This window comes from Pyrus communis, chromosome 5, assembly GCF_963583255.1.
Source record: "Pyrus communis chromosome 5, drPyrComm1.1, whole genome shotgun sequence".
Taxonomy (NCBI): Eukaryota; Viridiplantae; Streptophyta; class Magnoliopsida; order Rosales; family Rosaceae; genus Pyrus; species Pyrus communis.
In genome coordinates, this window is record NC_084807.1 from 28,177,871 (window position 1) to 28,200,288 (window position 22,418).

Below are 22,418 nucleotides of genomic sequence, written 5' to 3' on the forward strand. Positions count from 1 at the left end.
GGAACAAATTGTTTTTATGTGGCATGAAAATGGTGATGTGCACGCACAGATTGATAATTGGAATTAGGATTTAGCAGCATTTTGACTATCTATTTAGCAAATTCGATTACTTGAGTTGTTGTCCATCTACACATCATTACCTCGCACGAAAAGTGACAACAAATATTCCCCAAACTTTGAAATTTAAAAAATAGGAAAAATACAAATTTCTTTTTGGTACGCAATTAGAAGTTTGAACAAAACGATAAGATAGAAAACTACAAGAACCTAGTTGTTAGTTTCATCATGGCTAGAAGAAAAAAAAAATAGTAGAGAAATATTGATGGAATTCTCTCAAAAGTCAGGATTCTTTTCGAACTTTTTATCACTTTATATTTTTAGTATAACGTTTTATAATATAGGCACACTGTAAAAAGAAAATTAGCTGGTGTTTTCACAACGTAAGTTTACACTTTCAAAGGTCGAAAAGACTTACAAAAGTATTTCAGCCCCTTCTCAAAATCACAAGATGCTGAAGTGGCAGGATAGGGACCCGTAGGTTTAAGTTAAAGGGATGCTCGTATCATATTCTTGCTAAAAAGAAAAACCAAATCCTTTATTTGATATCTATTCATCCACGCTTCCAATCTTTATAGAGAAAGGCTAACTGCTTACCATCGTGTGATTTATAGCCCAAGAATCAAATTTAAAATGTACCATGAGAAATACGGGCTTAAAATTCATTTCCAACCACTGAATCACCGATGACCGTTCGTTTGCATGTTTAAATTAGATAGAATCGTTATTTGTGTCACAAAAATAAACATTTTTTTATAATTTTTTATGGTCGCAATTTATTAAAAAATTGTTAATGATATACTAACTTTTACGCACATAATATTTAAATGACGGTCTATGACGAACAAAATTCTTATTCTAATACATGTACAATTAAAATACGTTAACCACAAATGAATAAACAAAACAATACGACGCAAGATGAAGTTGACGCGCAAATATTTTCTCCATAAAATATGCCTAAAAATAAATAACAAATTCTCGAGCACACTAACTGCACCACCAGCGTTAGGCAAAATTAACCAAACACTAATTAACTAATAACATTTAGCTTCGTCTTCGGCTTCCCTTATCGTCTTCGTCTCTCGGTCTCCTCCAAAATCCACATTTCCACATGAATCCTCCTCTTCGCCCGCTATAAAATAAAGCAGTAATCTTTCCCCATTGGCTCTTCCTTTTCTTCTCCACCAATAAACAATCATGATTATTTTACTCATGGCTTCCTAACCTCCCTCTGCATGTGGCCATGCTGCTCTCCCAAGCAAAACCCAGCTCATCATCTATCTCCATCACCATCATAACTTCGCCACCATCACCATCATTGCGCCCCACCTGTTTGCGGATTTATCCCAATGGAACTGTCTCTGAAACCCCAGCAATTCGTCTTGTGCTCCCAAACGACCCAGTTCTGAAAGTTGGGTTTTGCTGCAGGGAGCAAGAAGGGGAGATTTCAAGAGTTGGGTTTGTTTTTGCCATGTTTATGGTGTGATCTGAAGCAAAAAGTAAGTTTTTTTGTGCTGATTTTATGTGAAAGTGATGGGAATTAATAAAATAATTAGTGGGATTTTCTTGGCGGCCTAACAAAGTAGGTGGAAATTAGGAATATATGTGCTTTTCACCTCCTCCTAATTCAAAGTTTCAGACTTACTAGAAGTCTAGAACTGCTTTTTTTGACTGGAGCTCCAAATTTAAGGATTTGGGATTTAAATTGTCATACATTGATGCATTTTACAATTTTCGCTCTACGTTTTATGATCATAGCAAAATACATTTACTAATGTTTCTATTGAGTTTCTGATTCTGTTATTGTGATTTTTTTTTTTTTAGTCCAAATTCAAGGTGTAGTTGTGACCAAGACTGCAGAAGCAGTTTGTGTTTGGATTGCTTGAGATGATGGGGAAAAGATTAGAGCTTTTGGTGGTTTTGTTCATTGGGGCAATTTTCTTGCATGTCACTGCGGACCCAGTTGAAGATAAGCAAGCTTTGTTGGATTTCATTAACAATATTTCTCACTCGCGCTCTATCAAATGGAATGAGAATTCTTCTGTTTGCGAAACCTGGAACGGCGTGATCTGTAGCAAAGATCAGTCCAGAGTTATAGAGCTTCATTTGCCTGGAGCTGCCTTGCTTGGTCCAATCCCACCGAACACTCTCAGCCGCCTTTCGGCGCTTCTGGTTCTAAGTCTAAGGTTGAATAGCTTGACAGGTCCATTCCCTTCTGATTTTTCCAAACTCGAAAACTTGTCTTCCCTTTATCTTCAATCCAATAACTTCTCTGGCCCTTTGCCTCTAGATTTTTCGGTTTGGAAGAATCTTACCGTCATGAATCTGTCAAACAATGCATTTAGTGGGAATATCCCTTCCTCGATTTCAAGTTTGACTCACCTCACAGTTCTGAATCTTGCTAACAATTCGCTTTCGGGTGAAATTCCTGACCTCAATGTTCCTAGTTTAGAACAGCTTGATTTGGCTAACAATAACCTCTCAGGGATTGTTCCTCAATCTCTTCAAAGATTTCCAAGTGGGGCCTTTTCAGGCAACAGTTTGGCGTCAGCCCTTCCTCCAGCTCTTCCTGTTGAACCACCTAATTCTCAACCAAGAAAGAAAACGAGAATCAGTCAGCCTGCAATACTAGGTATTGTGATCGGCGGATGTGTTCTGGGTTTCGTTCTAATTGCTTTTTTTATGCTCGTTTGCTGCCACAATAAAGAAGGCGAAAATGGGAAAGTTGAAAAACCAGAGAAGAAAGAACTCTTTTCAAAGAAAGGGGTTTCTGAGAAGCAAAATAAGGATAACAAGCTTTCCTTCTTTGAGGGTTCTAATCTTGCATTTGATCTGGACGATTTGTTGAGGGCGTCTGCTGAGGTTCTTGGCAAGGGAACGTTCGGGACAACATATAAGGCTGCTTTGGAAGATGCAACCAATGCAACCACTGTTGTGGTGAAGAGGTTGAAGGAAGTGAGTGTGGGAAAGAAGGAGTTTGAGCAGCAAATGGAGATTGTGGGGAGTATCAAGCATGAGAATGTAGCCGCACTAAGGGCGTATTACTATTCGAAAGATGAGAAGCTTGTTGTGTATGATTACTATGAGCAGGGAAGCGCCTCTTCGATGTTACATGGTATGTAAGCACTTCTCTGTACTTTTTCGATTCATTTCATCAGATAGTTTTTAGTTATATTCACCGGAAACAATTAGAACACAACTAATTTCTTAATGTTTATGCATCTTTAATCTTGCAGCTAAAAGAGGAGAGGGCAGGATTCCGCTTGACTGGGAGACTCGACTCAAAATAACAATTGGCGCGGCAAGAGGCATAGCTCATATCCACATACAGAATGCTGGGAAACTTGTCCATGGAAACATAAAGGCCTCAAACATCTTCCTCAACTCTCAAGGATACGGTTGTGTGTGCGATGTTGGTTTGCCACCACTGATGAGTCCAATGCCCCCACCAGCAGTGCGTACAGGAGGATACCGAGCCCCAGAAGTGACAGACACCCGCAAGTCTACCCCTGCATCCGATGTCTACAGCTTTGGGGTCCTAATACTCGAGCTTCTCACCGGTAAAAGCCCCATACACACATCAGGCGGGGAAGAAGTTGTTCACTTGGTGAGGTGGGTGAACTCTGTGGTCAGAGAGGAATGGACAGCAGAAGTGTTTGATGTAGAGCTTCTAAAGTATCCCAACATAGAGGAGGAAATGGTAGAGATGTTACAAATAGGAATGTCTTGCGTCACAAGAATGCCGGAGCAACGACCAAAGATGCAGGATGTGGTGAAAAGGATGGAGGAAATTCGTCAAGTAAACACCGGAACTCGACCATCATCAGGAATATCGACTCCAATCTTAAATACGCCGCCTCCTCCATCGGAGATAACAGGACCTTCCTCTGTAACCCAGTGAAATACTTTTGCAGTTCGTAGTTAAGATATAATTTTATATCTTTCAATTGAAATTCATTCGGATTTGGGTTGTAGTTCTATGTGAATCATATGCTTCATTGATCATTAATAATCACTCTGCCTCCGTGTGAAGAACTATAGGTTGTGGTTTCACATCGGTTAGAGTTTTGGTGTCGAAGAATTCAATTATATAACCTGTTTTTTCAGTCAATTTTCCGACTCAACACATCTCGGTCTTCAAATTTACCGATCCCCATAGCCGAAGCAAAATCTGGTTCGACCTGAATTGCTGATTAACGAGAACGGAACAGGAGACCTGCACTAAAGGCAAATGTCTGCAATTGCAAACAGTTTTAGATGGATTTTCGGAATCTACATACAATGTCAATTCGATGATTTCATACATCCATATAAAACTGGTTTTAAGTCTGAAACAAATTACACGTATCTTTCTTTGGTATAAGAATCACACTGAAATGAGATGAGATCAAAAGACAATGCTGTCCTTACGGGGTCGGGCTATGCTGAGGCTGAGCAGAACCTAGCCATGCAATAGCTAAACAATCATTCATGTTCCGATGGACAAGGCGGACATCTTGCAGAGTCTAAGAAACACGGCAAATCTAATCTGCAATCACTTGTTCAAAATTTTTGTTCTAACACCCCCTGAAATTCATATAAACAGATACGATTTAGGGTCACATAATCCGGTGTAATCATTTACCGGAGCTAATAGGGAATAGATGGGAAAATTGGAAGTGGCAAAATCGTAAACAAGAAAGGTACCAGACCTTCAACTTCCTCAAACTGAACCTCCTTCACGAATTCCGCAGTTGCATTATACTCAAAACTGCAAAATTGTATATAACACGCATTCCTTTACAACATATACACTACAATGCTAATGTGGTTGGCATATAACAAAACTAAAGTAATGCCGAGTATTAGGTCCTCCACCGAAAAAGTAAAACTGAACCTAAAAACGATGCTTTCAATCCTTAAACTCTTATATCATGAAGATTCTAAGAACAGGCAGCCATCCAACAAGCAACATCTTTCCTTTTCTCTTTCTTTTTTCTTTTCCAGAATAAAGCAAGCTAACGTAGATGCCGCATTTGCAATATCCTACATGTCGCCCTCTAATAAAGTAAAGCTGATATTCCCGTCCCATAGCATCTAACGAGTGGTAAGCTGATATTCCCATCCCATAGCATCTGACGGGGTTACACGCTGCACTCAGAAATGAATCTATTGACTCTCTACGATTGGCTGTAGGTGTGACAGACACGAAGAATAGTCCGATACAAATATAAAAACGAAAACAATGTAGCTGTGGAAACTTGTCCAAGATACCCAAATGCATAAGCTACAAATGAACATGGCTGAAAGATAAACCAATCCACAATGCAATCAATCTCGAGCTTCCTAACCATCCGTCTAACACGAAAGGATATAAAAAATCATAATAACAAGCATAAATTTGCATTTACCTGTTAGCGAAACAAACATCAAGTTCGTAGTCAGAAGCACTCTTAGTAGCTTCAACTAAGACAGTAACAATTTCCGTCTTGCGAGTACTGGCCATCAGCACATCATACTCCGTAGGAATGATAAACGCGAAAAAATTATCGCTCAATTCGCTCAAGCACATCTTCTCCACAGCTGCAAGAGCTATCCTCCGTTTAAGCGCATCGGCATCCGGGTCAACAATGTAGATGGCGAAGTCAGTGATCATCAAAATGCGGCGTTTCATCTTCCCGGAAGCGGTAAACTTCAAGACCTTATCGGCGAAAAGAACCTCCTTGTCACCTGCAAAATCCAATGCCAAATGGAATTCAAACAAATGATTGCAATTTCTAAACCCTAAACCAAACACAGGAATTGGATATCCCAATTCTTCATCCCATTCAACACCAAAAAAACAAACGAGAACGAATTCAAAACAATTGAAGTTTGATTTACCAAAATCGAATACAAAAATCGAAAATTTGATGAAAAAATTGAAGACCTTGTTTCTGCAAGACTTTCATCAGGTACGGATTGGAGCGGACGTCGATGTAGTCGCCTCTGTATTCTCTGAGAAACGAAGCTTTTCTGCGGACCTTGACTCCCATGAAAGGCTCCTGATCTTCGGTCACGTTGCCACTGGACGGCCTTATCCGCATTCCGCCACTACCTTCTCCGTCGTCGTTTTGGCCGTCCAGGGCGTCCGAGGGGTCCTCTTCTTCTTCATCCGCCACGTCGTACTTGGGAAACTCGGGTTTGGATTCGGCCACTTCGACCCGCCTCGGAACCTTAAATCGCTCCATTTTCCGGCGTCAATAGAGAATCAGACGGTGAGAGAAGCGGAGCGAGGTGGCGTGCGCGTGTAGTGGTGGAGGCTAACTTGCTCCGGATGTGCGCTGCGCACCATGGACAGCAGGTGGGGCGCGGGTGGTGAGTTGGATTCTCCAATCTAAGTAATCACCCAATCTACGCCAACGGCGCACGTTGGCCACGTCGATCATTGGGTCCCTTGGTAAGAGTGAGATCTTCTGCGACGGTGCGACCAGCTGAGGCGGTGGGGGACCCACGCGTAAATCCACCGTCTATCTGATAAGAGCAAGATGGCAAAGTGGTTTCCCTCGCAATCGCCGTCCATTCTCGCGCGCTGGTGGATCGCAGTAACGTGTAGGACCAACTGTCATCAAGTAGATGAAATCCATCAATTTTTTTTTTTTAAATTTTTCTTACAGAAAAAGATAGAACTTCAATCAAGATAGGAAAAAACCTACGTTGTTGTGAGTGTAACGAGACGAGCACATTATTGATTAACGTTTATTTTTATTGTGATTAACTGTATATTAATTTATCAACGAATTTGCAATTGCCTATATAATTTACTTCGAATATAATCTCAAATATTTGACCCATTGATCCAATCATCGATCTCCGTCCGTATCAACCAATGGGCCAATTCGCGGCCAATAACTAGACCCAGTCGTTTCCAGCCGTTCAACTAACGCGCCTATTGACTTTTTACCAGGAGCAGGAAACGACGTCGTCTTATCGAAAATCCTTTATTCGTTGGTGACTTTCGGCGCCGAAAATATAAAAACAAAAATCCAAAAGAAAAGGAAAAGGAAGGAGCGAGCGATAATCGTAAAGAGGACGCCAGGTGGGACCGACGGAATAGAATTTAAGCCAATCAACGGCAAGTCAACAACAGGTCGATTCCATAAGGAGGGCGGACCGCAGAAGCACTTTTATAAAAAGTCGTTTCCCCCATCGTCAAAAAATCAATCGCATTTCCCTACCTCTTCCGTTTCCGTTTCCGCTTCCGCTTCAATCGAATTCGATTCTCCCTCGTCTCCATCTTCGTTTTCTCTCCCTTTAACTCTTCCAATCAGGTACGAATACGATCTCTTCTTCTTCTTCTTCTGTGAGAGAGAGAATTGAGCTGCGTTTTTAGGTGTGTAAGCTGTTTGTTGTGTTGCGTGGCTTTTGGTTATGGATTTTGATCTGTTGGTGTTGATTTATCTAGGTTTTCGCAGATGGCGTCCAAGCGGATCTTGAAGGAACTCAAAGATCTGCAGAAGGATCCTCCTACGTCCTGCAGCGCCGGTAATCCTATCTTCCCGTTGTGAATTTTGAATCTGTGTAGATGCTAGCTTGAAATTTCATCTTTTAGTTAATCACTTTCGTCAAATTATACCGTCGATTATGATCATTTGGTGCTTTGTAGATGTTTGGTTGTCACTTTGCAATGAATAATCCGCGAAATTGAATTCTGTAATTTATACGTGCTGTAAATTTGTATGGGAAAGCGAAACTTATGTGAATTAGTTTTCTGGATCAGAATTAGTGTAAGCACGCACGTCATAATTCGTGTTGGTGATGCGCCGCCCGTGCTTAAATTAAAATTGTGGGTATATTTTTACACAAGTAAAGAATAAAGTTTGTCATAGCACTGGGTGCTTTTCATCATTTAACTGCCCTCCTGTAGTGATTTGTTCTCGTGTGGGGTTAACGGGTTTAATTATAGGCGTGTGTTTGTGTCGTGGCATAAAAATTGGCACAAACACCGTCCTCATCTGAATACTTGGTGGTACTGGAATTGTAATTGACTGTGTAACGAATATCCATGCTTAATGCTTTGTTCTGCGTATGTAAAACACATATTGATGTGTTCTTGAGCTTTGTAACTTTTGCATTTGACTAATGGTCTCGCTTCTCATGATTGCTCTTGTACCATTCAAGCACCGTGGTTTGGCGTACCATTCTTGGGTGATCTAGCGAAGAACTTGCTTAGCTAGCTAGATGTGATACTGGGTTCAAGTGATTTTATACGCATCATTTCTGGAAATTTTCACCCTTTCCAGATTGTTATGGATTCTATTGATCCAGCTTGGCTACCTGGGCAGATGTTCAGATTATGACGTCGTCTGCAGCTGGATTATCCAGTCTGGTCAGAGGCTTTACATACGACTAGCTCGTTTATATTTGAAGTTTGCTCTACATGCAAAAACAGTCAAAATGGTTATTACTCTTCCTGCACTGCATATGGAAGTGACTAAAATATATAATCTCATTTGTCGTATGCTTCTTTTTTCGCTTTATGATTATGCATGATTGCATCAGAAGATACACATGTATTTTTACATAGGCAAACAGTTTTTTTCAGGACAGATAATGTCCCCTTAAGATCTTCTTGTGTTATTCAAACTAAGACGTTGTTTAAGCAATCTGTACAAATCCTGCGCCATTTCCTTCTGTATTTTATTATTTCATTGATTTCTTACCTTGTTTTCTTTGGGGATATTGCAGGTCCTGTTGCCGAAGACATGTTCCACTGGCAGGCAACAATAATGGGTCCCCCAGACAGTCCATATGCTGGGGGTGTTTTCCTAGTTAGTATTCATTTTCCTCCAGATTATCCCTTTAAGCCACCAAAGGTACTACTAGCTATCCAATTCTAACAATGAAGTGTGTTTTTATCATTGAACTTCAGCGGTCGACGTGATTCGTTTTCTCTCCATTATTCCCAGAAAAATTGAAAATTTTGACCAATAATGTGATGGATTTTAGCTGGGGTTTGAACTATAGTTAATCCTGTTAATGTAACTTACCGATTTTGTCAGTCTTCTCCTTTCTACCACCCTTGGCACAACGTCTACCTTGAATACCCATATGTTGAACTGGTTTTTGTAGTTACCACCAGCACTTCTACTCGGTGCATCCATTAGCCCTCACGTTTTCAGTAATTGCACTGAGAAAAACTACTGCATGTCTCGAACTTTTCCAGAAGAGGAGAATATAAAGGGATGTATATATACTTCTGTAGAAAACAAAAAGAAGTCTGCTGTGGATGTTTTTCCATCGTATAGCAGAATTACCATTGCATTCTTCGTTTTCATCGTTCAATAATTTGTGTAGTCTTTCTGATCATGGAGTTCCGGTTCTCTTTTTTTGTCTCCATCGCTTATACCTTGGTGGTTCTGTAGGTGGCATTTAGAACGAAAGTATTCCACCCTAACATAAACAGCAACGGAAGCATTTGCCTTGACATCTTGAAGGAGCAGTGGAGTCCTGCTCTAACTATTTCCAAGGTATTGTCTCGTAGGCGCGTAGCACTGAAAAGTGAAAAGCTCCAACATAGAAAATATGAAAAATCATCCTTGCGGTCTTGTTTACATTATAACTTACCGTTGCTACTTTCTGTCATCAGGTATTGCTTTCCATCTGTTCTTTGTTGACGGACCCAAACCCCGATGATCCGTTGGTGCCGGAGATTGCTCACATGTACAAGACGGACAGGAATAAATACGAGACGACAGCGAGGAGCTGGACCCAGAAATACGCCATGGGCTAGAAGAGCTTGTGGTACGTGCCGTAGGAGGCTTCTTCTATCTTTCTCGTGTTTGAGTTTGTGTAATGCCTTGAATCCCAAGAAAAATGGACTAAAATGAAATGAGTTCCATAACATGTCCTCTTGATTTTAAAAAAAAAAAAAAAAAGAAAAGAAAGAAAAGCCAACACATGTTGCTTTCTTTAATTGTTTGTATGGATAATGTGGATCTTTTAGAACAATGATTTGTATCTCCGAATTCGTCGTTTATATTTTAGATAAATTGGGCCTGGGCTTAATAATTTTTAATGGGCTTGGGCTGTAACAAAATTAAATTCACAAATTAAAACAAGGGGGGCACCCGAAGCCCATCAAACAAATATATAAATTAAAATGGAATTTACAATTCATACTAACTCGAATACACCGGATCCCGTTTGAACTCAGCTCTTAAGCAAGTTTGGGCTCTTAATTCCGTAGTTAAGCGAGATTGGAGGAGACAATACTAGGATATGTGATCTCTTGCGAAGTCCTCGCCTTGCATACTGTAGGGTGTAATGACTATCAACAAATAGGAGATTATATGTATCTTATGCTTATATGAGATTGTAATTAATAAATTGTTTGCTAGCATGAAATTTTACTTAATTGAGATTGAGTTCTATTTGACTTAATTAACTTTTTATGTTCCAAAAAATTCAAGCTTTCAATTGAATTAGAATGCATCAGATGTGTGAATGTTATAGAAGATTAGAACTCTTTATTTATGTGTCGAACAAGCTCAAAGCGACCAAACAAAACTGAATTAAACCAATTAACAATAGCTTGGTTCAATTTGGTTTCGATGTTGGCATTTGTCAAAATCGAACCAAACTGAACTGGTGAATACCAGTTGATTTGTTTTTTGTTTTTTTTTTTGTTTTTTTATGTCAACCCAAATTAAACTGATCCGCGTCCACCACTATCAAATGGACATCATTTAAAATTTGAACGATGCAATGAAGATTAGTATGACCCCTAAACAAGAATAACACACATAAATTGAGAATTTGTCTAAATTTTTTGGTACCCTTTTTTCTCTTGATCCTTGTCATGGTCTTCAATGTGTTTACATCAATCGAAAAGAGAGAATTGAATGTACTTTTGACACAACCTAAGTAGCATTAATCCGAACAGGTTGAAAAGTTCAAAACATCAACTCTCGAATACGGTAATAACAAATAACCTGTTAGACTCGACAAGAGCCCAACCCAAAATCCAAAATCTTTAAATTTGGGTCATCATAGACCAACCAGTTTTACATGCTTGGAAACCTATTTAGGTTTGTTGGGCTGTATCCATAAAAGCAGTGGATTGATAACTTCCATTCCATTGTGTATATTTGAGTTTGCACAGATAATAAAACCTTCTTGAAGTAAATTGTAGCCACGCTAATTAGATTAGGTCAGTTGGTTAAGAGAGTACGTCAATTACTTTATAGTTTGTACCTAATTCGTCCTCTCAAATTGAGACCTATCGTTTAGATAGATTGGGATAGAGTTATCCCACTATTTATGTAAAACGGTTTTTGATTTATTGGAACAATAGTTTTGTCATCTCTTAATGTGGTAAACGAGCCGATTGTTCAAATCACTGTTTCAAATGTAATAGGGCCGTCACCTTAATTACATCGAGATAGGTACATTGCCTTGCTAAAATATCTGTAGAGCTAATTAGCTTGAATCCATCTCCTGTAAATTTGAGTAATTTTAGTTAGGGAAAAAAAAAAAACAAAATGCTAAGGTGATGAGACTCTTCATAGATTATCTATCATCTCACTGTTCAACATCAATTTTTATGTCAATATTATAAAATATTGTACCAATAACATTAGATGATAGAGAATCTATGAAAAATCTCCATTTTGAAAGTCTCCTTCGGATTGCACGTTTCATGCTAAGAGTCAAACTTATCGGCATAGGCATTAATCACACAGCGAATTGTCCACTCAACTCCTCAAAGGGTCACAATCACTCATAACCTCGCAGGAAAACTCAGATCAATCTCGATCAAGGTGGCCACAAATTATAAGATTAATTAATATAGTGGTAACTGAACCTTGATTAATGTAGTAATCTTGGTTTTAGTCATATTTCCTCGACCGTTTACTCTGTCGTGGGATCTTAATATTTCTAGAAGGATTTGTTATCAACGTATTATTTTCATTTTAAATATCGTATTCAAATTGGACTATAATTTCTGAAAAAGAAATGCTAAGAAGATTATTTCAAAAGTGAAATCCTTTATGAATTTTTGATCACCTCGCCCCTTAACGTCAATTTACATGCCAACAATACAAAATATTATGTTAAAACATAAAGCAACAGATAATCCATAAAATGTTCAACTTTAAAAAAATTATCTTTTCAAATAAAGATATAGATGAAGCCCCAGAAGGTCGCAAAAGAAGAACAATGCCTAGGAATGCAAAAACCAATTTAATACGTTCAACTTCCCATAAATCTATTATATATTATATATGCCCCTTTGAAATTTAGGTGCCATAAAATTAATACCCTTTGAACTTTAGGTGCCATAAAATTCATAAAATTAAAAAATCAAGTCGACATGGTGATCCATGTTGAAGAGAGATTTTTTAATATGTCAAAAACATTAGTACGTCATATGTTATTATATAAATAGAAAGAAATTTTATTTTTAAGTGTTTTTCCACTTATATAATAGAATATGACGTACGTGTTTCTATTCTGGGCACACTAAGATGTCTCTCGATATTGCACATAATTTGTATATTGTTTATTGTGATTTGGAAAGGAAATTACAAGTGTCGAATCGTCATCTATGCATGAATCTGAGTCCAAAGCCTAACTCAAAGAATAAAATAAAATCCGGCAAGTGGTGAGCATGGCCCCTAAAAATCTGGTTCATTATTTTTAGTTGGATTTAATCTTGATTAGTACCTTAGTTTTACGTACTTGGGGTCTCCTGTTTCCAACGCGGGCGAGATGCCACTTCTACATTTTATTGATAAGATGATATTCTAATTTTGAAATATACAAAGAAAGAGATCTAAACTTAGGTACATCTGCAAGATGCCACTCGAGCAAACTAGCCGAAATCACATCTACAAGAACTTTGATATCAGATCTCAGATTTGAAGTATCACGAGAAGATTCTACATCTTACAAAAAAAGACCAAAAACATAGAAGAAATAGAGTTTTCTTGACGTACTTTGTTTTTAAGAAAGACAAAACGTCTTGTACAAAACCCAACTTGTGTATCAGTGTGTGTCATGTTGAAGATTTGAAGGAAGGGCTGAGAGAAACTATGACATCCGGTTCCACTAGAGACTTTTTGGTGGAAGTTAGGTGCGTGTCATCTGCGAAGCTGCTGCTTGCCGCAGCAAATCAAAACAGTTATCGAGCAGAACATGTCGATCAATAATTCAAATTCCAACCGCTTCTTAAATCACTAATGATGGTTCAGATAATTATTAAGCACTAATCATTGTCTAATTTCGCACTAATAATATTCACTGAAAAAGAGCACCATAATTTGATAAAAATAGCAATTCATAGTACGAGAGGAAAGGCTCTCGTCTAATGCACTCCACCGAGTTTTCACAAAGAATATTGTTAGCTAAAAACTACAAATTATGGAAAGAAAATGCGAGTAACTGACTTGGACAAAAACATATACAAGTTCAATTTCTGTCTTCTTCTGGTTGATTTACGTAGAAAACTATAACTTGCAACTTTGCTTATTTTGTCTTAGAAAGGATATGATATTTACACTAATACCTTTATGAGTCGCAGCAAGTTATTGTTCAACGTTGAGTTCACTACAATGACATTGTTCTAGTGTAGGTAAAATTCATCATTCTTCCTTATGTTTGTGCAATTAGAAGTTGTATCTATATAATCTTGGTCTTATGTTATAGGGACAATAAAACTTGTGCTCTACCAAATCCTTTTATACACTTATATTCCTAATTTTTTTGGCTTTTCGAAATGAAAACCCATTTACTAATTTAAATGGTGTTTAATTCAACTTATTTATAAGTCCTTATAAGGTTTTTCTTTTTGTCAATGTGAGATTCATTGTCAACATGCCTCTCACATGTGATGAATGTTCAAACAAAACATGTGGACAACACAAATGAGATGACGTGGAGAATGTATGGTGTTAGGCTTCACATGTGGAGCAACATGTTTTGAAATCATGAATAAAATTGAAGTTCTAGAATAAAACCAATTAATATAATATGAAAAGTAACTCATTTTACTTACAAACCCATACAAAATCTCTCGTTCCATTAATGTCAGATTCATTCTCAACAAATTGTAGACTAAAAGATGAAAACATGTCCTACCAAATCCCTTGCTTTGAGGCACAAAACAATTGCATTATTCATTTTACAAAACCCTCATTTCCCTCAATGTCAGAACATTATAGATTCCACCCAATAAGCAAAAGTGCAAGTGTACAAATGAACTTCATCGTGCAAAATATCCTGCTCTTCTATATCTTAATTAATTAGGTAATTGTATGCAAATTAATTTTTAAGTTACTAATCCGAAGCGAGGCCACATCACCCCACATGGGGAAGCAAACGTGGCAGTTTCGTGGTCATCGTCAAGGCGCAAACGCCGCCGGTCACCGGTGATTGAACAGTGATCAGTGTCGGTAGGGTCCCCACTGGCTGGCTGAGCCGGTCACCCACTGTCATCCAGTCTCGAGACAAATCTGCATTCCATGGGGCCATGGCCAAGGTATCTCTGGATGGAGTTTCTCAAAAACTTTTCCACCATGTAGAAGATATTGTATTTAATATTCCACTAAACAGTAGTTATTAATAATAATATAGAAATTTGAGATTATCAGGGACAATGGGAATGGCTGGACTTGGACTGAATGCAAAATGCAACGTACGTAAAATCATAAAACACATTTTAGGGTTGATGTTATTGTTTTCATTTTTCTGTAGTGCCCTCTCATGGTTCACATAGGACATTTTATATTATAGGCGATACTACTTTCTTAGTTGCAGTACAGTGAAGAGAGAAAATTTACTTCCGACGCATAATTGACGAAGAAGAAAATTATATAGTTATGGAAACAGTCTCTTTATAAAACAAGAATAAAAATACATAGGATAGACATTCTCCGTTGCCCCTTACAAAGCCAAAATCCTTGTTGGCTTGGGGATCAATCTAACACTTACAAATAATGGATTTTATTCTTCATGTTTATATAGAAATTTTAAGTTTCTATTTTGAAACTTTTGGAAAATATAGTTTCTATACCAAAGAAAGTAAGATACTAATAGGTATTTAGTTTGGACAAGTATATGGAGTCCAGGTGTAATTCTCAGAGAAGAGAGAAATAGGTGGTTTTCTCTGAACATCTTTCCACACGATGCCTCCACGTCTCTGGATTGATCATAAATTTATACGATCATTTTCAAGTGATTCCCCTTTGTTGAGTAACTCTAAAACCCATAAACACATGTGACAACTTTGTGAAAAAGATAGCTAGGATTAAGATAGCTTTTGATTATATTCAACTATATCTCTACGTATGAATTTACAACGTGGTTCTTCATATACCCTCTCAGATACGACAAGGATTTGCTTGAAGCAGGATTACCGCTATTGTGGTGTTTTCTGTCACAAATACAAAATCACAGAGAAAAACCTTGCACATAGAATATAATAGTAATCTGAAACGTCATAATAAATGTCAAACTAATAGCTTACTAAATGTTTGATGTGATGCATGCTAGACATATCTTGACAAGTTGCATCGACAATATTCAGTCAAATTCTCTCGATATCACTCATCAGATTGTTTCTGTATATATAGATATCAGTTAACATATATGCAAGATGAATTGGTTGACGAAAACAAACCCACTAAGAGATTCGATGAAATGTCTCAGTAAATAAACTACAAAAAAATTTACACACTTCACGCTCTATTTCTATCTAAAAAAACTTATACTTTACCATTGAAACTCGCCAAAAGTTTGAATCCTGCACCTGTCGTTGCAACCAGTCATTGCAAAGCTAAAAACTAATTATGACGGGGTTGTTTTTTCTGTCAATAGTGCTTTGGATTGTCTGGCTTGAAAATTCACATGTGTTTAGAGAGAGAGAGAGAGAGAGAGAGAGACCAACATCTCTTGCTTCAAAGAGAAGCTTGTGGTGGTTTTCTAAACGAGATTAATTATTATACTAATTCAAATTTGAATTAGTTTAATACTAATTCAATGGATGCAACCTTTAAATTTAGGCCACACGGCCATGAAAGTCTGAGCAAAGTTATTTGACGCAGCAGAAGAAAGAAACACACACGTACAGAAAGACCGACGTAATAATAAAGCATAGCAAAGCAACCCTAGCTGCTTCGAAGTCGTGTGGAGTGCTGCGGACTGTGAGCTCTGTGGACTGGCTCTTCTTTTCACGATAGATCTTTTGGGATTAAATACCAGAACAATTATTTGGATACATGCTTTTACTTCCCCTTTTAATTTTCTCAGCTTTTATGTCCATCCCTGCAATAAATTTGGAACTTCAATTCGTTCTTGGCATAATGAAATTCTTGTTTATGGTCTTTCAAAAATATTTCTCGTTTATGGCATTCCAGACGAAGATCGGGTTTCGTTGTGATCTAAAAAAAAATACCGGATGATACTAAAACAAAGTATGTTAATAACACAACGTGATATATTTCAGAACTTCAAGTTGTCCAATGTTAAAACCCTCTCAGTATGATGTTTGTCATAGTACCTTTTCATCTCTTGCCCTCATGAATTGCAATTTTTTCTATGAATGCAGTAACTATTTCTAATAAGAACATATATGGATTGAAGATAGAGAAATCTGACAATATCATGCCAACGGCAAATAAATTAATATTTGACATTCATTTTTTGACATTTCCATTAAATATGCTCTTGTATTTTACATCAAGAGCAAATATAATTAAAAATAGTAATAGCGTTGTTTTCCAATGCTAAGATAATTTCCATGAGTGGGCTTTTCTGTCTTTTTATTTTATTTTTTGGTACAAAACGGGTCCTGACTCCAAGGGCCCAGGACTCAACCGTAACGTACAACAAAAAAACAAAACAAAATAAAACAAACGTCACACTGAGATTAAGTCAGACAAATCATGAAATAACAACTCGAGTTCTTCAAAGGAGTGGTAAATCTACCATCCATGCCCAGCTGTTCTGAGCACGTTAAAAATCTGGTTGACTTTTATTACTCACGTACTGCAATACCATGCATCATGTTCTTTTCCTTTGATTTTGGGAAAAATGGGTAGACTATTCTTGGTGAATGTTGAGATAGATTTTACGTTGGTCATATCATAAAATAATATATAGTTAATATACGAGAGTATCTATTTATAATATCGTCAAGATATTTTATGATAAAACTCAACATCTAGTAATAAGTGATTAAATTGGAATAATAGTGGTGATATTAGTGGTGGACTATGCTTGTGCCTACAAATTTTATCATAATATAAAAGTAGGCTATCTCTCAACATGTCCTCGACCCAAGTTACTGAACTCAAACACGCTTCCTGAATTTAGGCTTTCAAAAAGATGTGTTAACTCCAACTTAAGGCAATTGAATGAATGAAACTTCAAAAAGATTAGTGTTGACTCCAGAGACTGAATACAACTCACCAAGCTCTTGAAAAGATTGATGATAGTTTCGGTATAATGACTTGACAAGTTTTCGATGAGGGAATTGGTTTTCCTTGTGACCCTGTGTAGGGCCACTTGTGAGGAAGTATTTTGGAGATTCCACATTAGTCATATCACAAAATAATAATGGATAATATCATGATATTGGTGATTAACCATGCTTGCGTCTGCAAAGTTTATCAGTGAATAAATTATTCGTATTATGTCATTGTATTATGAGTTCAAACCTTCTTGTTTTTCATTTTCTAATTTGAAGTGAAAAATATCTCTTGTTTACAAGAAAATGGCAAAAACTAAAGTTTTTAAAAATAAAAAAAAGTTGAAGACACCGGGAGGATGATCAGCCGGTAGCACTTACATCAAGGGCGTCTAGGGCATCCCCCGGATTAACATAATATTCATGATTAGGGAGACTAATGAAAGAATCAAACAAGCATCTTGGACTTGATGCATGCTAATAAGCTCTAGCTCTTTCTCTCTATCTCATATACGTTGGGTCGAGTCGACTCGACATTGACTTATTATCCCAAGCAAGTATATATTCAGTTTTAGGCTTTTAGGAAACTAGTAATATATATAGTTCCAAATATATATAAACAAAAAACAATACAAATAAAGTATGTACAAGTAGGAAGCAAGCCACCCCGTGTTCTGTCGAATTTGGTGTTCTTCTTTAGCTGTACTTAGGATAATGGTTCACTTGGCTCAATGGGATGGGGCCAAACTCCAAGAACCAGCACAACTCTCGTTTTGTCTACTTTCCCAATCCGTATATAATCCCCATGTTAATGTTTTTTTTCATCTCTCCCGATTAATCATGATGATGATGATGGGATCTTCAAATTAATCCTCTTGTTTCTCCAAATGTCTCCTGTGAAGATTTGAAGTTAATAACGTTTCCATGTCGGAGAGCGAAGAAATCTTGCGAAAGCTTGTAAGGAGTTGAGTCACTTCTTATGTTGCCAGCTAATTTAGAAGGGAGAGAGACAACAAACCAACGCATAAATGAGGAATATGATTACATTAATCGAATTCGAAACCTTAAGGATTCGTTTGAAAATATTTTTAAAATGACTAAAAGCACTCTAAAAAAATATTTATAAGTTCTAAAAACAATTTCAAACAAGGCCTAAATTGTCAAAATAATATATAGACCAATAATGCATATCACACTTAAAATTACAACTTAAGTAAACATGGATAAATTAGGCCATTAAACATAAGCTCGTGATATCTGACTAGTTAATTGCTTTGACATAATTTCTTCAACTTGTATTTTTCCTATGATTAAGATAAACAAACAGTCTATGAGTTAATTAATTCTATAAATCCCAATAGAAGAGTTAGAATTTGCTTTGTATTTAATCCCCAACCTAATCAATCATTTCAAAAAATAGCAGTATCGGTATTATGTCTTTCCCAGAAGAAGAAGTTAAAATATGGAAAGCTTCAGACTCTAGTTGGAGGACCATGGTCGAACTACTAATTAAGTCACTCTTCTTCTTTAGTCTTTTCCTTCAAAAACAAATTCGGAGCTGGATCATTCATATGTATTTAAAGCATTAATGCAGTTAATTCTAATAAGCATATATGAAAATATCACTTACGAGATCACTTATTACCAAATGAAATAATAATGCGTTATTATATATTGGATGAAATAGTCGGTTATTCATATAATTCTATTAAAAATGATCTGCTAGGGAATTCATCACAAAAGTCTACTCTTTAATTAGAATGCCGAAAAGACAACATAAGCATTTCAGACTCATCATGACCGCCATCGTCTCAAATATATCCAATCATGTTAAAACAAAATGTATTCATTCTTATAGGTTTCTAAAATATTGGACATATAGTTTACTTTGTGTTGTTGAATAATGTAAAAACTCTTTAAAACTATCAATTATAATTAAGTAGTTTCGCTTCCAATTTCAAACGATTGAAATAATTTGTAGTAAACTCCGATGAACCTACTTTTTAAAATCTTGACATGATATCAGAACTGAATCCAACTCGACGGTTGCAGTTGTGAATATAGACTGTTGGTGAGTCATCCTAGTAAAGGCGAAGGTGGAAAATGACTTTTCATGTAGTTACAATAAACACAGAGTGAGAGGTTCAGAGAAGTTCCACACTTCGACACTTCAGAGAAGTCCTAGAAATGTGTTCCATATTTCATATCAATTCATCATCTCATGCATGCATGTGACTTTGTGGTACTACAACTATAAGGCGATGATCGTTAACATATGTCATCAGATTTTACGTGCAGGCGTGCTACGCGTGACAAGTCGATCCTCATGCTTTTGCCTGCCTACAAATGGTGCTCTATTGGACCGCCACCACCTCCTAATTTTTGAGAAATTTTAACTTACGCATGTATCAGCAGCAATTATTTCAACTTATGTGTGTTGTAATATGAATAGACGATAAAATTGATACGTTTCTATTAAAAAAATTATTAATAAAAAATAAATACGATAATAATCAAAATAAATTAGAACCACCATATTTAACTTAAATAATACTATTGTTTATAATAATAAACACCACATGACGGTATCATGGTTAACGAAAAAAATCGTTCCATTTTTCACTTGTAACAATGCTTCAAAACCGCGTATTTTCAAACGCAAGCTGATGCTATGTAAAACAAACTACTCCATCATCAAAATCGGCAAATTTCAACTATTTATTTATTTTCTTCTTCATATATATATGTTCATGTAAGCTATAAGCAAACCTGAAACTCTCTGTGACTGTGAGGGCCTAACAAACCAATCAGTTTCTGCCATATAAAAACATTTGCATCGCTGGAGCTATGAGTCTAGACAGGTCACCTGTAACATATTTTTATATTAATTTTTGTATGAAGTTGTAAACGGAAACAAACGAAGTCGGCCTTTTTGTTTGATTCACCGTTTTGGAGTCAATGTCCGATGTTCAATAACTAACGTTCAAGCCATGCAATCCATAATACACCCCTTAATTATCCTTTCCATACCTGATTTTGTTCATTCAAAACCCTAAAACTATTTCTGCCATATATTTCCAATCGCATTACTTATCATCTCTCTCAAACTCCGCATTTGCATTACCTTGTTACGAGGTACGCGGCACTTATGTAACATGTGCAGCATTACAAGTGAAGTTTGTAGTTGTAATGGTAGAATACTGACTTCACACTAAAGACTGAAGTTCGATCATTGTCATCAACATTCTTAAACTGCGGTCGTAGACCAATTAAACAAGGTCAAATTCCTCAAGTAAGGCCGTCGTTCATGTCTTCATTATTGCAGGCAAGAGTATCGTCGAAATAACGTGTTTTTGAGCTAGTAATCAATTAAAATCGAGTTCCTTAATCCTTGAAGTTTTTGTTACTTGCATGGGTATTGACGGTAATGATAACGATGTTCATGTCTTCGTTATTGTAGGCAAGAGTATCATCGAAATAACGTGTTTTTGAGCTAGTAGTCAATTAAAATCGAGTTCCTTAGTCCTTGGAATTTTTTTTATTTGCATGGGTATTGACGGTAATGATAACGATGTTATTACAACGACAACTACGTGTACTTATATTACCCACATTCCTTAAACATATATGTAGAGGACAATTTAGCCAACCTACTTGCTAAATGTCGTACTATGATTACATATGACGATATAAACTATGTACAATCTGCAATTACGATATACACTTAAGAAAAATCAGGCCGGGTGAATGAACAAACCGTTTGACAATTCACAATTAACCCTAAACCCTAATTTTGAGAGGCCGAGTCAACTATTTTCTTTTTTATAGAATTTCATTAAAGTTAAAGTCAAATAGAAATGTTTACATTTATTGATAGAATATTAAACATAAATTTAGGAAAATTAACCCCATTTGAGTTTGCCCCCAATTCTACTTACAAACCAAGCCATTGAATCAGCCGCCCTATTGCAACGCCAGTCAACTATTTTCTATACTTAAAAGTTTCAAAATCAAACAAATTTTGATACGAGCAAACAATTTTGCAGGTTGTCTAGTAACTTGTTGACTTTGTGTTATATTTAAGGTGCAATAGGATTCAACTCGCATCACATTGATGATAAATCACCAAATAATCTTCAGTAAATGAGCAAATCCCTCGTTTTCAAATTCCTATCTTGTCTTCCAAAACTTTGGTAACTTGAGAGGACGTTTGACTAATTATTAGCCAATATCTTACTATAATTATATATGATTGAACAAATTTTGACTAATTTTTCATTCCTGTAGGATGATATATTATAATTGGAAAATTTTCATTTCTTAAGCATCGTTTGTGTCAAGTAATTAATGGACAAATTGACTCATAAAACAAATTAAAGGCCCAAATTGTAACCGAGATTTGTGACATGATTTCCATTTGAGTGCATTTTTTTAAATTTTATTTTTCTTTTCTTTTTGGCTTTATGTGATAATTCCAGGCTACTAATTAATTATGTAATTGTAAAACTGACTCATAAAATTGACACTGGATATTAGTATTGGGATTATTGATGTAATTAAAAAAATTACCGTTTATTTAATTAAATTGTTTCTTGAAAGCAAATAAATTTTTATTATGGAAATTATTTAATGCCAATAATTTTTTCCACAAAAAAAATCAAACGACCATTACTATGACGACCCCACTTGAAGTTAACGGAAAACTTGATGCCAAACAGTGCGTAATGACGTTCTAAGATTTATATAGCTAATCTCACTTAGTGGGGCTTGGTTGCTGTTAAGGAGACACTTCAAAATAAAACTCTCCCCCGAACTCCCAGCCATCTCACATTTTAATGTTGATTTTTGTATAAATATTTAAAATATTATATTAACAATATGAGATAATAAAAAATTCATATAGAACGACATTTTGAGAAAATTCTAATAA

The 22,418-nt window shown here is 36.5% G+C and overlaps 3 protein-coding genes and 1 pseudogene across 4 annotated transcripts; 3 read left to right on the forward strand and 1 right to left on the reverse strand.

The window, feature by feature from the left end:
• The first annotated feature begins 983 nt into the window (after window positions 1-983).
• Window positions 984-4,089, forward strand: LOC137735307 (probable inactive receptor kinase At4g23740). Its single transcript, XM_068474721.1, has 3 exons — window positions 984-1,559; window positions 1,885-3,175; window positions 3,297-4,089. The coding sequence occupies exons 2-3, from the start codon at window positions 1,948-1,950 to the stop codon at window positions 3,959-3,961; spliced, it is 1,893 nt and encodes a 630-aa protein (XP_068330822.1). The 5' UTR covers window positions 984-1,559; window positions 1,885-1,947; the 3' UTR covers window positions 3,962-4,089.
• Window positions 4,090-4,282: 193 nt separating this feature from the next.
• On the reverse strand, window positions 4,283-6,408 carry LOC137735308 (uncharacterized). The gene is made up of 4 exons (XM_068474722.1): window positions 5,969-6,408; window positions 5,451-5,769; window positions 4,752-4,810; window positions 4,283-4,626 (listed from the first exon to the last, which is right to left on the reverse strand). Exons 1-4 carry the CDS (start codon window positions 6,267-6,269, stop codon window positions 4,595-4,597), a joined length of 711 nt encoding a protein of 236 aa, XP_068330823.1. The 5' UTR covers window positions 6,270-6,408; the 3' UTR covers window positions 4,283-4,594.
• A 775-nt stretch (window positions 6,409-7,183) lies between these two features.
• Window positions 7,184-10,063, forward strand: LOC137735310 (ubiquitin-conjugating enzyme E2-17 kDa-like). 2 transcript variants are annotated; one of them, XM_068474724.1, is made up of 5 exons: window positions 7,184-7,349; window positions 7,484-7,563; window positions 8,767-8,894; window positions 9,444-9,548; window positions 9,668-10,063. In XM_068474724.1, the coding sequence occupies exons 2-5, from the start codon at window positions 7,494-7,496 to the stop codon at window positions 9,809-9,811; spliced, it is 447 nt and encodes a 148-aa protein (XP_068330825.1). In that variant the 5' UTR covers window positions 7,184-7,349; window positions 7,484-7,493; the 3' UTR covers window positions 9,812-10,063. The 2 variants fall into 2 exon arrangements, with proteins under 2 accessions (XP_068330825.1, XP_068330824.1); XM_068474723.1 differs by having other exon boundaries at window positions 7,228-7,349; window positions 7,494-7,563.
• A 677-nt stretch (window positions 10,064-10,740) lies between these two features.
• On the forward strand, window positions 10,741-10,850 carry LOC137735794 (U6 spliceosomal RNA; annotated as a pseudogene).
• Window positions 10,851-22,418: the final 11,568 nt, after the last annotated feature.

Excerpts from the sequence above, each read along its gene's own strand:
- LOC137735307 (XM_068474721.1), top strand. The coding sequence starts at position 1,948 with ATGATGGGGAAAAGATTAGAGCTTTTGGTGGTTTTGTTCATTGGGGCA. Across the intron at positions 3,176-3,296 it reads CGCCTCTTCGATGTTACATG|CTAAAAGAGGAGAGGGCAGG; the intron begins GTATGTAAGCAC and ends TTAATCTTGCAG.
- LOC137735308 (XM_068474722.1), bottom strand. The coding sequence starts at position 6,269 with ATGGAGCGATTTAAGGTTCCGAGGCGGGTCGAAGTGGCCGAATCCAAA. Across the intron at positions 5,770-5,968 it reads GAAAGTCTTGCAGAAACAAG|GTGACAAGGAGGTTCTTTTC; the intron begins GTCTTCAATTTT and ends TGGATTTTGCAG. Across the intron at positions 4,627-4,751 it reads TCAGTTTGAGGAAGTTGAAG|GGGGTGTTAGAACAAAAATT; the intron begins GTCTGGTACCTT and ends TATGAATTTCAG.
- LOC137735310 (XM_068474724.1), top strand. The coding sequence starts at position 7,494 with ATGGCGTCCAAGCGGATCTTGAAGGAACTCAAAGATCTGCAGAAGGAT. Across the intron at positions 8,895-9,443 it reads ATCCCTTTAAGCCACCAAAG|GTGGCATTTAGAACGAAAGT; the intron begins GTACTACTAGCT and ends GTGGTTCTGTAG. Across the intron at positions 9,549-9,667 it reads CTGCTCTAACTATTTCCAAG|GTATTGCTTTCCATCTGTTC; the intron begins GTATTGTCTCGT and ends TTCTGTCATCAG.